Here is a 15892-nt window from a genome sequence, read left to right as displayed (position 1 = left end):
AGTATTAGTTACTATAATAATATTTCAAAATACATAACATTTCAGTTTATTGATTAGTATAAATACGCAATTACATGCATCTATTTTACACCAGAACATCTTGTATCTACAGCAGTCATTCACACAGCAAAACAAAAAGTACTCTTAAAACAAGAAAAAATGTGTTAAGTAATGCACATACTCTCTAAATGCCTCACAAAGAGGAGATAATTGACATGAAGCCAATACAATCTACTTAATTTCACTAAAGGAATATAACTTTGTTCTCCATAGTAACATAACCATAGAACTTAAGCACTAAGGGATAAAAAAATTTCCTAAATTTAAATATACAAAGAAATCGTACTCAAGTATTTGAAATCTATTTTCTGCTGTTAAATACATGAGTATTCTACCTTACTCAATTTTAACTAATTTAATATTTAGGTTTACAAGCAAAATTTTGTACCTTAAGTAATCCTACTGTAAGTACATTAATACTGACGAACAACAGTATCCCAAGCATGACATAGCCTCCTTTCAGTCACGATTATTAAAAAAAAAAAAAAAAAAGAGAAACAAGTAAAAATACACCTAATACGTGCTAATAAATGTTACTTTTAGTTGTAGTATCAGATTTTAGCTAAGATCCCATCATTCTGTACCATTCCATGTTTAATAACTTTTTTCCTATCAGATTAGTTTTCAACTACCTTTTCCTTTTTATAATCGTTAACTAGAAAAATCCCTGATTCTTTGATTCTACCAAATGTTTTTATAATTCTCTTACCTTCCAGTCTGAAGAACTAAAAGAGATGCTGTTACAGCAACTTAGAGCTAACATTTATCTCTCTGAAAAGTGCAGACTGACCAAAACATGTAATAGCGACTGGCATGGTGTGGAAGAGTGGAAGGCAGGGAGGAGTTGTTAAAATTAACACATTTGGTACAGCACAGAAAACCAGAAAGCAAAACAATCTACAAGAAATGTAAATAAAGGAAATGGATCACGTTAGTCATTGACATAGACAACTGATGTCCTTACTTCATGATCAAAATGAGAAAACAGGCATACAAAATAAATGATGAAAAGCAAAAATCTATCATTTAAGAAGCTATAAAAAGTAATAATACAGAGCAGCATTTCTCAACTGTTTGGCTGCATTCCCAGGGAACTCACGAGGAACGGCAAGTGTCATTACAGTCTAAAACAGACATCCTTTCCTCATGGGCTACCCCGTAACAGCAAGGGCTGACACATGCCATTGGATATCTTTGGTACCTTAGATCACCTGGTAGGAAAGTGTCACAGTGTGATGCCTACTGGGGTATGGGAATTAAGCAGCCCACAATCCAGATGCAGATCAGCGATCTGGCCTACCAGACTACTGGCAGACTTCACACTAGTCAAAGACCGAAAGCAAACAAAATCTTCCTCTCTGTATTGCTCCCTGAGCAACCTGATCTAGTGGAAGATGACCCTGCTCATTGCAGGGGGGTTGGACTAGATGACCTTTAAAGGTCCCTTCCAACCCAAACTATTCAATGATTCTATGATTCTGCTACACCTCTTGAAGGGCAAACATTTCATAAGAAATGTTGCATGTCAGAATACAGTTAAGAAACAGTAATCTAAACACATCAATAGTAACACAGGTCTACTATCCCACAGTTACTACAAAATCAGGAGTCACAGAAACACAGAAAAGTTGAGGTTGGAAGGGACCTCTGGATGTCATCTTGTCCAACCCTCTTGCTCAAGCAGGGCCACCTGAAGCACGTCTGATGAACTGAAGTACTATTGCCTAAGAATGCAACAATATAAACCTTCACACAGCAGCTCCTGCCCTTTCTGATACTGTACTAGTAGCACTCCCTGTACACCTGTAACATCCCTCTTGCCCTCAGCATCTCTCTTCCAGCAGTTACCTGCCATCCTGCCAGCTGTGCAGTGGCAAGTCTACTGTTGATATTATCAATGTCACCCTTCCAAAAGAATACACAAAAACAAAAACCCCCGGCACCCCAGCAGTCTTCTTGATGCCTGCTTCAAAATGTCATGGAATGAGTTTAGACATGTTGGAAAGCAAATTCACTTGAAGCGAATGACTACACGCAGTTCCCAGCTGTAGAACCCTGCAAGCCCAGCAATGACAGTCACTGGGAGTTCTCAATGTTTGGCCCTGTCTAAGCATAGTATAAGACTTACATACCCCTTCAGAATGCCATGTGTGCTTGGTTTTGGTCTGAAAATTTATCTGGGTGGAAAAATCAGTTGCTGGTGTTTTTTTTTTAATTTAAATTTTGGACATCCAGTAGCCTACACGTGAAAGTGCTGAACAAATGGCAACTGATCATTTTGGATCCCCAAGAAATAGCTGGCCTGTACTGTCCTAGGAAATGCCAGAACGAAAACATGACTCACTTGCTGATCCACGGTGCAAAAGGAAAAGCTCAAGAAGCATGAATTCTCAACAAACAAACATGAAATATGGATGGCTGCAAATGCATGGCATTTTTAATATGGTATCAAAACATAATGTGAATTAATTGTAAGTGCATGTATGCACATTGTTAATGTGCATTATCGGCTGTGTCTTTTGTAGGTATTTGATAGCATTTTTTATCACTATGCAATTGACTTCTCATTAACTTGACAGATTGCAAAGATCTGTATGTTTGCTGACAACAATAACGTGACAATCTGGGAATACTAAATATCACAGTAGAAAAACATCACACACCTGCCATACAGCAGAAAACTCCTAGGACATATAACCATATTGCAATTGAATGATAATTTTAAACTGCCACAGTTTTATGACCAAACAATTTCAGATTACTGTATTATTTTTAGAAGTAATTGCTGGATGAGACCCCTTTTGAACAAAATATTTAAACAGACACAAATAATCCTTTTACTGTCCCACTGACCAATGGGACAAGTTACATTCAAAGTTAAGAGATTCCTACATAACCAGCTGAACCAGAGATACAGTAAAGAGCTCAGCAAAGATAGCCTTCACCAAATTGCATGCTTTCTGAAAACATATTTCTTAGATAATTTCAGTGAAGTCAGTGGGGTGACTTGAGTGAGTAAAAGTGTTTTGAATAAAGCCTTGAAACTCATTCAAAAGGAAAGCAGATTCTTACTGTAGTTCTGTGGAACAAGTTCTGGGTTCTTCGGTGTTTTGAGTTTAAAAGACACATCTCCAATAGTGACAGTATCACCTAAAAAAGAGAAAAGAAGTCTTTTAGTTCCCAGATACTTTTTAAGTGTTTAATGTCCTTATATTAAAGTTTAAATCATAGGCCTGCTGTGGTAAGGCCATGACTGTGTGTTCACAAAGCAGCCTCTAAAGTGTTTGAGAACTATTAGTTTACTAATTAGGCTCTGCTGCTTTTCAATAGATCAGCTACCAGGACAATTTACATTTAATTAATATTTCTTGACTTTTTTCTTTTGTTGCTGTTGTTATAACCATAACTTACTTTGTTGGGAGCTATGGAATTCAAACTCACTGTAGAACCCCATTCCAGCTACCATCGTTGATTTATTGAAATTAAATCTTTAGCCTGTTTGTCTGAAGAACTAGCAGTGAGAAACACTTGTAGGGGTGATGATTTTCCTGAGTTTTCAAGCAGCCTGAAACAGTATCTGTTGGAGGTACAAAACGACATATTCATGTCAGTGCGCCCTTCCTGCACTCTCTGACTGTATGGCTGCAGAACCTGGCACCTTTCCAAGGTTTGAGAGGTCTCAAGCACTTCTTGCTCTGGATTTCACCAAAACTAAAGCATCTGGCCATTTTATTTACTGGTTTCTTACAAGGACCTGCCTGCCTTATCTGTCTTTCTGCAACCACAGGCTTGAATTACATTGCAGGGCATGCCCTTTGTACTTTCTCATGGAAATCAGAAGTGAAATCTAATTTGCAGCCAGGAAATGGGCGAGCACCAAGCCAGAGGTGGTCACACAGAAAAACAGCACAACACCCAAAACCTGTGAAGCCAAGAAAATGAGCTGCAGACTGGTAACAAACCCAAAGTTTATTTTTTTCAAGAGACCATCTGGGCCATGCAAATGAGTTCACAAGTATTAAGACCATGAAACTAAGATGACTCTAGTAAAATGATGTTTTTTCCATTACTGTTGCTGAAGATAACACCACCTTTGCTGCCCAACAGGCACTGTGGTGCATGCGTGAGGATGGAGAGCATTACTGGAGTAAGACTGCTACACAGGGGTGCAGTTTTGCCACAGCACTCTGTGTAGATTACACTACCTTTCCATGAACTGAGGCCAAGTTTTGGAACTGTTTCTTGTGCTTGTGCTTTTCTCAGAAACGAGATGTAGAAAGTACACAGCCCACGAACAAGATCCAACTCTAAAAATCCTTTTGTAGATCTGCACCTTGTCCTACTCCATCCAAGAGGACCCAGTCTATGGTCGCCTATCTCCAGCATCGCCTAAGGAGTCAAAGAGTTCGGAGGACCAATGCTGGAACCAGAGAGGGAGATGCTGAAGAGGAAGCTTGTCCAAATTAACAGAAGCAACTAAAACTCCTCCCATACATACAGCAGCTCTCCTTTCAGTCAGCAGCAATGCTAGTTTTGCACTCAAACGCAGTTCTCTTTCAGCATACCCAGATGTTATTGCTCATCTCACAGGACTGAGAATCCCCAGGTTCTGACATGACTCACAGAATCCATGGGAAAGGTTACACATTTAGGACAAGATTTATAGCAGCCAGAGGAGAATCACCTACAGCAACAAACAGGAAGTGGCGAAGAAAGGATTACAGCTGATTTCCTCCCCAATTTAAGGGCTTAACAATGATGCTGAGACTGGGATTCATAGCCTGACATACATGTCTGCACGTGGGTCTTTATGTTGCTCCTGAAGTCCAAATAATCAGCCCCTCATTTTTTCCTTAAAATATTGGCAGAAAGCGGTAAGCTGGTGGTTGTTCCCGCATTTCACGCAACAATACAGTGCTTCAATGGCTTGCCAGAAAGTGGGAGACTGAGGCAACAGCAGTACTGCCAAATAAAAGATGGCCAAGGGTTCATCCCTGGTCCTAAGGACAAGCAGCACCAAGCAGTTCCCACTCTCCCTGCTAGAGCTAAGCACCCTTCTCTGGCAGATCTGTGCAGGAGCCAAGAAGTGGAATGGTCCCAAACAGAGCTGGGGCTAAGCTAACGATTAGGCAGCAGTCTAGGGCTTTAGCTCATTTCCTGGCCCTCGCTGAATTTGCAGTTCAAATGCACCTAAGAGTACTGTGCCTTCTTTAGCCTGAAGCATTCAAACTCACTCCAAAAGAAAGTCCCGCAACGGCTTAGGGGCCTGGTCCCCATTCTGGGAACTGTTATATATCTTAAATTAAAGAGTCACTGAACAACAGACACAACCACTGCAGGGAGTAAAATCTAGGCTTTGGCTGTCCCAGGGTTTTGCCCACTTCTCTAAGTTTTAAACTAAGAAAAACTGTTTTACTGCCTAAGCATTATCTCTCTTTCCCTTTCTTCTGCTGCAGCTCCAATCACTCTTTCTCACTGGGGAACAGCTAAAGGATTGACCAAAATGCCTAAAATTTGATGAAAACATCTAGGAGCCCACTGCTTCCTGCAAAAGTTGACACCTCTCTCATTAGCTCAGCTAGGAAGAATTTTAACATTCTAAAAAGAGCAGGTTGCCTGATATATCCTTAGGAAATTAGTGCCAGTTTATTTCTCACCATTCCCCAGCCAACATGCAATGAGACAAGAGTATATGACTAATTAGCTCCTAGCTTGAATCACCTCAGCTCAAGTTGTAAATACACTTTCATGCATATACAGTCTTCCAAAACACAGGAGGGACAAGATGCTGAAACAACAAGGTGTCAGACTTTTTCAATACATTGAATGATGATATCATCTACAGGAGAGAATTTTAATTACTTACTTTATTGGCACAGTACTGAAAAGCCTTAGCTGATTTCCTGTACTCCCTAAAAAAAAAAAAACCCAAACACAACTCAGTTTGGTCTAGGTGAAAAATGGAAAATGCATCTCTTCTGGTGGTATTTATGTCAGTCCATAACATGCTAACCCTTGATCAACACATCTAATCATGTCCAAAAATTCCACAAATATCCCAGCCATCAATGGACCCTACAAACTTTCATGAAAAATGGACTGGGAGGGAACTATATGCAAGATGAGGAGAGAGCTGAGCACACAAAATCCCTAGCATACAGTCAGGGCATTCAGCTTTTAACAGGTTTGTTGCTGCCTGGAGACAAATGTTGCCTCCAGCTTGCATCTGTCCAAAAAGCAAAAATATTAGCAGTGTTTAACAGAACTTTTAGCAACAATAAACCAAGACAGCAGAGTCTATTTTCCTAGCTAAATGAGCACAGGGGGGATTAGCTCGCTAATCTTATCACACACTTCCACCTGGGCTATATTTTCTTGTCTCATTTGTTTCTTCTGTACTTGTTTAAAATCTCATGTTTGGTTACTCCATTTCCACTACATTTCCAAACTCTTTGAACAGAGATGTCATCCCAGACAGGCTCTTTCCAATGTTTCACCAGCTGGCAAGGAATTGACAACAGCCTGCTTGGTAAAATGGTGGTGTTAAATCAGCAAGGCTCATAATTTGAGAACATGTATCCCAAATTATTTGACTCCACTGCAAATTATGGAATAGCCCATGAATACTCCAACCTATCTCACAAGCTACTACCACACTATTGTGGACAAAAGCTATACATACAGGGTTTTGCAATGGAGACTTTGTAGCGTATATCAGGCTTGCTTAGGCAAGTAGTGAAGATGTGCCCCTGGTTTCTTATCTCCCACACAGAAAACAGTAATCTTAGGTACCACAGTCTTTAGGGAAAACAGTGCGATACAAGCAGTGCCCACTGTACACAGAGATATATGGCTGCTGAAACAAAACAAGTGCCAAATAAGCCAGAATCCAAAAGGTAAGGGGGACATCCCATTCAGGGGGCGCACAACATACAGACAAAGCAGTCATTTAAGAGCCCATGCAATATGGGTCAGAAATTGGCAGCACATAAAGATCATGACCCAATAACAGGACCCTGAAGAGACTCTCTGAAACAAGGAGATATGAAAACCGCCTCAATACATGCAACAAGCTCTTTCTACTGCATCTGGAACAGACAGGTGTGAATTGCACCTCTGGCAAAACAGCAATGTGCACATGCACATACAGCTAGCCAGTAACCGCAATGCACTGAACCTAATACGCTCTCTTCCTTAGAGCTACATTTTAGACAGAAAACACTATTAATACCTACATTTGCTTTTTACGATAACTGACAAGGGCTCTTCAGGTGAGCAGGCCTATTTCTTCCACTCAGTCCACCGAGGGCTACTGAATAGAAAGGCACCACCTCCAGCTCCAAGCCCCTGAACTGCAGAGGAGGCAGCCGGAGGCTGGCAGAGCACTTTGTCAGGGCATCCCTGCACAAACACCCTGTGCTTTTATTCTCCCCCAGCATCTCCTACTCACTGTTCTGCAATACAGAAGAGTAGGACTTGATGGACCTTTGTTCTGACCCACTGTGGATGCTTTTATGTTATAATCTCAGTAAGAAGGCTTCTTGAAGATGCAGCTTTATTGTGTGCATGGCACCTTTAACCAGTCTTCTATTTAAAAGCTAGTATCACACCAACAATCCCTCTTCTCCTCTCCCCCTCCCAAGAAGAGACTATTCCCCAATCCTACTATTTTTTCCTATATGTTGAGAAGAAAAAGCCACTGCTGTTTAAATTATTGTCCTGGTTTCGGCTGGGAAAGAGTTAATTTTCTTCTTAGTAGCTGGTACAGTGCTCTGTTTTGGATTTAGTGTGAGAATAATGTTGATTACACCCTGATGTTTTAGTTGTTGCTAAGTAGCACTTATCTTAAGGATTTTTTCAGTTTCCCATGCTCTGCCAGCAAGCAGGTGTGCAAGAAGCTGGGAGGGAGCATAACCAGGGCAGCTGACCTGAACTAGCCAAAGGGATATTCCATACCATAGAACATCATGCCCAGTATATAAACGGGGGGGAGTTGGCTAGGAGGGGCGGATCGCAGCTTGGGCATTGGTCAGCAGGTGGTGAGCAACTCCATTGTGCATCACTTGTCTTTTCTTGGGTTTTATTTCTCTTTTTTTTTTTTGTTATATTCCTTTTCATTACAATTATTATATTATTATTAGTTAGTATTATATTTGATTTTACTTTAGTTATTAAACTGTTCTTATCTCAACCCACAAGTTTTACCTTTTTTTTTTTTCCCTCTTTCCTCCTCCCCATCCCACTGGGAGCAGGGAGGGGGAAGCAGCTGCATGGCGCTTAGTTGCTGGCTGGGGTTGAACCACGACAACTATTTACAGCAACGCTGGTCATATCTGAAGACAAACAGATTGCATCTCAACTACAATTTGAGAACTTAAGAAGCAGAAAAAAGTTTTATTTCTTCTACTTGCCATTTTTCTGGTGAAATAACACATTAAGAAAAAAAAGGAAATGAATAAATTTGAAATGGCTATTTTTAAATAAAGAAATCCTACAGTGAAAGAAAACACCTTGCACAGATCTATACGTGTGTTTAGTTTTTTGAGTGCACAACAGAAACAGTTCCAATCTCATGTGTAAATCTTTATATTATCAGGGTTTTATAAGACACTACAATGAACCTTCAGGAACGTTGAGTTTTTAAGTGGCTGAAATTATTGCCTTTTGGCCTTTTTAGTCCTGAATTTATGTGAGATTAACACACTCCAACAGTCATTTATTATATTACACATTCACTTGCACACAGACCATCCATCTGGTCTCAAAAGCCAGTAACAGCAAGAGCATATTAAAACTGTGAAGGTGCTAAGCTCTGCTAACATTAACTTTTGTGTGATAAGATCACATCTGTTAGAGAAAAGTTCAAAATCTATATTATATTCAAATGTATATTTCCAGGTCTTAATTTCATTCTAATGTGAAGGGGGCGGTGGGGAAGAGATGCTTTTAACTGATCTTTATCCAGGACATTTCCATCAGGGCACAGAAAAGAGTGTCAGCCCTCATCCTTGAAGAGCCAACTTATTTTGAAGAAACAGAACTGACACTTTCCAGGATTTCTTTTTTCTTTTTCCTCGACTTTTCTGAATACATTATTCAGGAAAAAAAAAAAAAAAGCAGCCCTATCTACACAACTTACTTACATCTCTCATTTCATACCAGCTCTTCATACTGGCCATCTTCATGGCTGCAAACATTACACACAGTCACCGGGTAACACTGTAAGCTATTCTGCATCTTATATTGGTACTGGCAGCCTCCCAAACACATGAGTATGAGGGTCAGAAACCCATTCCCCGCACTCACTAGGTTTGCTCCTTGACCACCACTGCCTTCACATACAGATGAGGTGGAGCTCAGCTGCTGCCGACAGGACGCTGCAGACTGACAGCTGCTGCTGACTGAAATAGTTGGATGTTTACACAACAAAACCCATCTCCAATCTAAGCAAAGATATCCACTTCACTTAAGTCGCCCTTTTTTTTATGAGCAAAAGAAAGAAAGTCTCCTGCTCTGAGAAACCAAAATAATTACTGCAAACATAACATTTGAATATTACTCGATTTCTACTCAACATTATTGTTAGACCTTCTATTTTTTTAATTTTCAGTTTTGACGCTAATGCTTGATTTTTCAATTGTCTACTTTAAGCTAATGATTTTCTTTACTGATTAAAGTCCGAAGTGTCATTAAAACAAAATCTTGGTACTTACTCCAGGAAGTGAACCTTTTCCTCCATTTTCTGCATTAGTAAAAGATCAACAACATGAACACGAAATCTTATCTGACATCCAGTCACGTAGGAAGCTTACAATCATTTCTTAGCAGAGAGTTATTTTTTGTTCGGGCCAATAGCATATCCTGAAAGTAGGGAGTCTGATGATGCTCAATTACAGAAATGTTATGATGTGAAAAGTCAGTTTTAAATATGTTTAATACCATGATGATCTCACATAGACTTGATATATAAATTTCAGAATATCTCTTAGTAACACGCTTACCACGTCAAAGAAGTGCTAAGCTGCCCATTTCATCAGTTACCAAAACACTTCAGAAATACTGGTCGTCTTCTCCAACTTCCTGCTCAACACCAGCTTACCACCAAGATGAGAACTGATGAGCTGTGGCTCTGGCTGACTGAGTCTCAAAATCCTTCAAGGATGGATGTTCCACAGCCTTTCTAGCCAACCTCCTCCTTTGCTGCACTACTCTCCTAGTAAAAAGGTTTGCCCTGTTGTCCAGTCTGACCCTCCCGAGCCCCCATTTGTGATGACTGCCTCTTGATATATTATCTGGAACTATTAAGTAGAGTTACACTTAATCATTTTTGTAATTATAACTGTAAGTTGCCAACAGATTTCTCCTCCCTTAGGCCTCTCCTTGCAAACCTAACAAGCCCAGATCCCTCAGCTTCTCCTCACCATCAGGTGCTCTAGGCCCCTAACAATTTTGGTAGCCCTCAAGTGGACTCCATCAGTTTCTCAATATCTCCCTAGAACTAGGGAGCCCAAAAATGGACACAGCATTCCAGGCAGAGCCTCACCAGTGCTTTCTAGAGATGAACTCTCCCTTTACCATTGCTCACCCCCCTCCTAATGTAGCCCAGCCTGTGGTTCACCTTATTTGCTATGAGGTGTTGGCTCATATTCAACCAGACATGCACTGCAACCCCACAGTCTTTTCAGCAAAGCTGCTACTTAGCCAGTCCCTCTCCAGCCTGTGGCAACACACAGCAACACTTAAGTCCAGTAGCAGAACTTCATACTTCCCCTTCTTAAACTTTTTGAGGTTTCTGTTGACCCAGTCCTCAACTTTATCAAGGTCCTTCTGGAGTAAAGATCTGCAGTTTGTCAGACGGTAGGGATTTTGTCCCTACATACCAAATAGCAGTTTTACACTCCTCTTCTGCTGTCTGTCCTTATTTCCACTTTTGTATGCCCCCTTTTCGTGTTTTAGTTCATTGAAAAGCTCCCTGCTTGGTCCAAGCAGGCCTCCTGCTGAAATACCAAATCTTCATGCACTGTGGAATGGTTCATTCCTGAGCTGTCATTAAGTTTTCTTTAAGAATCTTCAAGCTCTCCTTCGCACCTTTCTTCTTCATGGTTGTTATTCAAGGGATTCTACCTACCAATCTCCTCAATAAGTGAAAGCCTGCAGTCCTTAAGTCCAGGATCCTAATTCTGCTGCTCACCTTCCCAGCCTTCCTCCAGATCCGCAACTCAATCATGTTACGGTCACTGTGATCCAGGCTGCCATCCATGACCAAACCGGCCACAGTTCTTCCCTACTTGTGAGCAGCAGATGAAGTGAAGAGTTACCCCTGACCAGGCTCTCTGACATCTGCGTTACAAAATTTTTACCAACGCAGTCTAGAAACTACCAAGAGCGCATGCACAATGCCAGACTGCCCTCCTAGCAGATGTCTGGATGGCTGAAATCCCCCATGAGCATGAGGGCCCATGAGTGGGAGGTTTCTGCTAGCTATCTGTAGCAATATAGGTATGGATATCCACTACTTCCTCTTAGTTACACGGTAACAGATGCCCACCACATCCCCAGTGTTCCCTTTCAAATCTTCTGTGGCCAGTACTACCTATGTGAAAAATCAGCTCATAGTGTTTTAAAACTGTATGAAGATTCCTGAAGTACATTTTGCTCAGTGCAAAAAAGCCAGACTATCAGTCTATTCTAAACTGAGCTTAGGTATCAAATGCACTAGTATAATTTCAATAATGTATTTCAACTAAAAAGAAACTACAACTGAAAATCAATAGAATTGTTTTTAAAACTTCCCATTTACTGAAAAGATAACCAAAATAGACAAAACAGCTTTAAAATTCACTATGGCCTGTCCTACGCAACTATCATGAGTCCCTGAGTTTGCCAAGCAGGTTCAGCTTCAGCCTTATGTATTAAAATGGGCAGAACTTGCAGAACACATCAACATGTATCAGGACTGTAACAGTTGCTAAACAGGAAAATTTAAATTTTGAACAACTGCCAAATATTAAAACTCAGAAGCTATTTACTGACATCTACTCATGGGAACAACGGTGAAACCCTACCGAAGAGCGTACAGAAGCTTATCTGCCTGACAGCTCATCCCTTTCTTCCAGCTATATCAGCATGTCTAATAAAAGACTTTTTTTTTTTTTTTGCCACCAACCTTTTCTCTCTTAAATGTTAGAATAATTTGAAATAACTCCGGCATAACTCTGCAAACTTCCATGACAACTGGCTTTGAAAATTCCCATCTCCATTCACTGCCTTCTCAGTTGTACTGACACAACAACTGTTCATCAGGCCTCGCTGTAAATCAAATCACTGGAATCATTTCAGTCACCACAATGCAGCCCCCTAAGTACAACTACCGAGGCAATGAACAATAGCGGGAAGGTTAAGAGAAAGATGAAAGAACGAAGTCTCTTAAGTAGGTTTTGCCAGTGAAAAAAATATTGCCAGAACCACATTCCCAGCTGTCAACACGTGAAATTCAACAAGATAACGACACAGGTAAAGTCGGAAAAAGGAATGTACTGGAAAGCATTTACATCCATCATCAACTAGTTCTTTAGTCTTTGGACAGTGACAGACCCGGGAAAAAAATCCATCCAAACACCCTTCTAAACAATATAGTCCCATTCCATAGTCTTCTTTCAGATTATAAATTTTTACCACAATCACTTAGATCCTGTACACTGATGATTAACATTACAGGATTCTGAAGTCTAAGACAGTTTTCACCACTGACTGTGTTATACTCAGCAGATACTCTTGCATTTATTACTGGGATCTTTTAGGCTTTAAACATGGGTTTGATTAGGACCTGGGACTGACCAGGTTTTGGAAAGCACAGGAAATGAACCTGCACAGGCAGAGCTGCAGAAAACAGCAAATAAAGCTAGTATATATTTTGGTCTATACAAGTGACAAAGTCTAAGTTGTTTTATGTACATTGAGCAGCAAAGCACACAAGAGACCTTCCTTTGCCTGTACTATCCGACTGGCAATGATTTTTATTTTTCCAGCTCTTCAGTTTTCACCAAATTCAGCATTTGTTCCCACCAACCCCTTAAAGCATCTCTGATATTGTGTATTCCATCAGATTTTTTCAGAAGTTTCATATTACATACAGATAGATGCAAATAATTAAACCTCAGTGAACTGAGTTACAGAGAACTTCACTTTGTTCAGCTCATACTGTGTTTAAAATAATAATTCATCACAAATAACTCTGCAGTCTACAAAAACTTGATTCTTCTCAGTCTTTTGGAAGGAAACATGAAACCTGCATTAAAAATTAATCTGATAGTCATCCTTCCACAACATTTGTTACTATAAATAAAGTTTCCCTCATTAAATAAGCTGTGCAAACCCAAACACTTCCTAGATATTCCCATTACCCTTTAGTCACTGAGTGCCCCTGTCCTTCACTTTGAGATTTCTCTTAAGCTTTACCACTAGATAGCTCTAGCAGTTCCTCCACAGCCCCCAGTGCACCAGCAAGCCATATTCGCATTACAAAGACAGAGCTGAAAAGATAAGCATGGCTCCTTCACATATAACAGGACAAAATTAGGCAACAGTTTCTCCCTTAAACTTAAAAGGTACCATCACAGACAGTAAATCTGATCTGGCAGGGATGTCAGATCCAAATTACTGGGTGGACAACAATTTGCTGTTTACTTGACTGTTAACAGCTTCCAGCCTTTTCAGAAATATTTTCTTTATCAGTAGGGAACAGACACGCAACCTCAACACTGCTTACAAGACTTGTAATTACAGCAGCTGCATAGAATAGCAAAAACATGTATTGCACACAAAATTTCAGACCATCTCTTTGTAAATTCAGTAATCTCAAAGGAGTGATAGGGCCTGCAAGAGGACGTGCAATCACCTTTAAAATAAAATTAATTTTAAAAAAAAAAATCAACAAAAACCAAATAATAAATAGTATTCCCAATATCAAGGTCCCAAGTTCACAGGAGCACAGGAAGCACTATAATGAATGAGATGTTTCAGGTGCTGGGAGGGCAAATATCCCTAATATTATCTCTTAGCCTGCCTTTAATAAACTACAAGACTGTCTAAAGCTTTGAGATTTAAATCTTTCTACCAAAACTATTACCATCATTGACTGTAACTGGGAATACTCGTATTATTCATATACATATGCAGTGTATTCATGAATATTGTTAAGTTACACTCAGTTACATTCCATAGCAAATGGAAATTATGAAGTATTTTTAGTAATACTGCATTTGCTACCATTTCATTTTGCTGAATTTCTTCTTCTTCTTAAGGTTACTCATCCCAACAAAGGCCTGAAAAGTGCTGAGATACCTTCTTCAGGTGCTTGTTTCACACATTGTTAACTTGTTCCCTTTTATTCCTATTTGTTTTAAGATAAATAACCCTAGTTTTTTCAGTACTTTCCACAAATAAAATATTTTCTATTCAAAAATTCTTGAAGGAATTTTATGGTTATCAATTCCTCAAAGGCTTCCTTCTTGAGAAACCTTTGAGAAACCAAACTCATATTTAAAGAAATGAACTGGTCAACTAATAAACAGATTTAAAAAATGGAGATAAATGGTATAAAAGGGGTGTAATTAAGAGCTTTAGTGAGTACCCCACCATCAGAATCACTTGCTGTCATTCTATCTCCCTAATTTACAGCTACTCATCACTCGCTCTGTATTTAGTGGCTTTGTTGCTTTTGGCATTCATCCAAAAAAGTGCCAGCTACCACAGGCATATGTCACCATTTCCAAACTTCACTTCTGCTCTGCCCAGGCCCGTTTTCTGTCTCAAAGGTCACCAGAGGATATTCCAGGACAGTTCAGGTCATCCTTCCTAGCATACGCAAGCTCAAGGTCAACCCCCTATCTCATTACCGTACACTGCAGGCACATTCAAACACGCATCAGCCTTGGCAACCAGATATGGATATGGCTTTGCCTTAGCGGAAGGACAAAGCCATGCAATGCAGAAACAGAAAGCATCGCAAGATGGTAATAAGCCGCTTGATGGAGAAGGGCAGTTCTCACAGGTACAGGCTGCGGTGCTGCTCCTTGCTTCACTGCGGGTGAAACACTTTGAAAGAGAAGCTACGGAAAGCCACACTAAGCGTCCCTGCAAGCCTGTGACTGAACTCTGTCCTTTCCTCTCACGCAATACTCACGAACATAAGGAGAAACAGGGACGGTAGCGCAAACCGGACAAACCAGCAGCCCACAAGGTGGTAACCTGCCTCAAGGCCTCCCCTGGGCCGCCTGGCTGAGAGGAGAGCGGGGCTGCCCACACCCCCGGCCCCAGTGTCAGGGCCTGGGGGTTGGCCGGGGCAGGGGAAGCCAGGGGGAGGCTGTAGGGAGGCCCGGGCCGGGCTAGCCCGGGGGGGCCAGGGGTTACCTGAGCCGTGCAGCGCCCTGACCTCCAGACGGCCGGACCGCGCCGCGGCCGCGCCGCCGCCCAGCACCTGCCGCAGGAGCAGGCGGACCCTGCGCGCAGCGGGGCCCCCGGCCCCGCCGCCCAGGCACAGCACCCGCGACTGCATGGGCCGCGGAGAGACCGCCGCTGCCGCCGCCGGGCCGGGCCGGGCCGAGCCAAGGAGGGGAAGGGAAACGCCGCGGCACAAAGTCCCACCGGAAACCAGCGCCGGGCCGACCGGCGGCCGGGGCGGGTACGGGCCGGCGGCGGGCCGAGGCTGCCTGTGCCGCCGGGGTGCCTGGGGAAGGCGAGGGGGACTCCTTTAGCCCCCAGCTGTGCCGGAGGGGGTGGGGGGGACTTGGCCGGAGGGGGAGGCAATGGCAGGGGGAGCCCTGGGCCCCCT

At 41.6% G+C, this 15892-nt stretch overlaps 1 protein-coding gene across 2 annotated transcripts in view; it reads right to left on the bottom strand.

The window, feature by feature from the left end:
• VWA8 (von Willebrand factor A domain containing 8) overlaps nt 1–15616 on the bottom strand; it is a 200726-nt gene extending 185110 nt beyond the window's left edge. Inside the window, exons 1-2 of one of the 2 annotated variants that reach the window (XM_050896862.1) lie at nt 15472–15616; nt 3133–3210 (exon numbers count right to left, since the gene is read on the bottom strand). In XM_050896862.1, coding sequence (XP_050752819.1) covers nt 3133–3210; nt 15472–15616 — 223 coding nt within the window. The remainder of the gene's footprint in view (nt 1–3132; nt 3211–15471) is intronic. The other variant, XM_050896870.1, reaches the window with a different exon arrangement.
• Between the last annotated feature and the right edge of the window lie 276 nt (nt 15617–15892).

The sequence above is a fragment of the Gymnogyps californianus genome, chromosome 1 (assembly GCF_018139145.2).
Source record: "Gymnogyps californianus isolate 813 chromosome 1, ASM1813914v2, whole genome shotgun sequence".
NCBI lineage: Eukaryota > Metazoa > Chordata > Aves > Accipitriformes > Cathartidae > Gymnogyps > Gymnogyps californianus.
The sequence above is the reverse complement of the archived record's forward strand: the minus strand, read 5'-3'. Positions and strand labels throughout refer to the sequence as shown.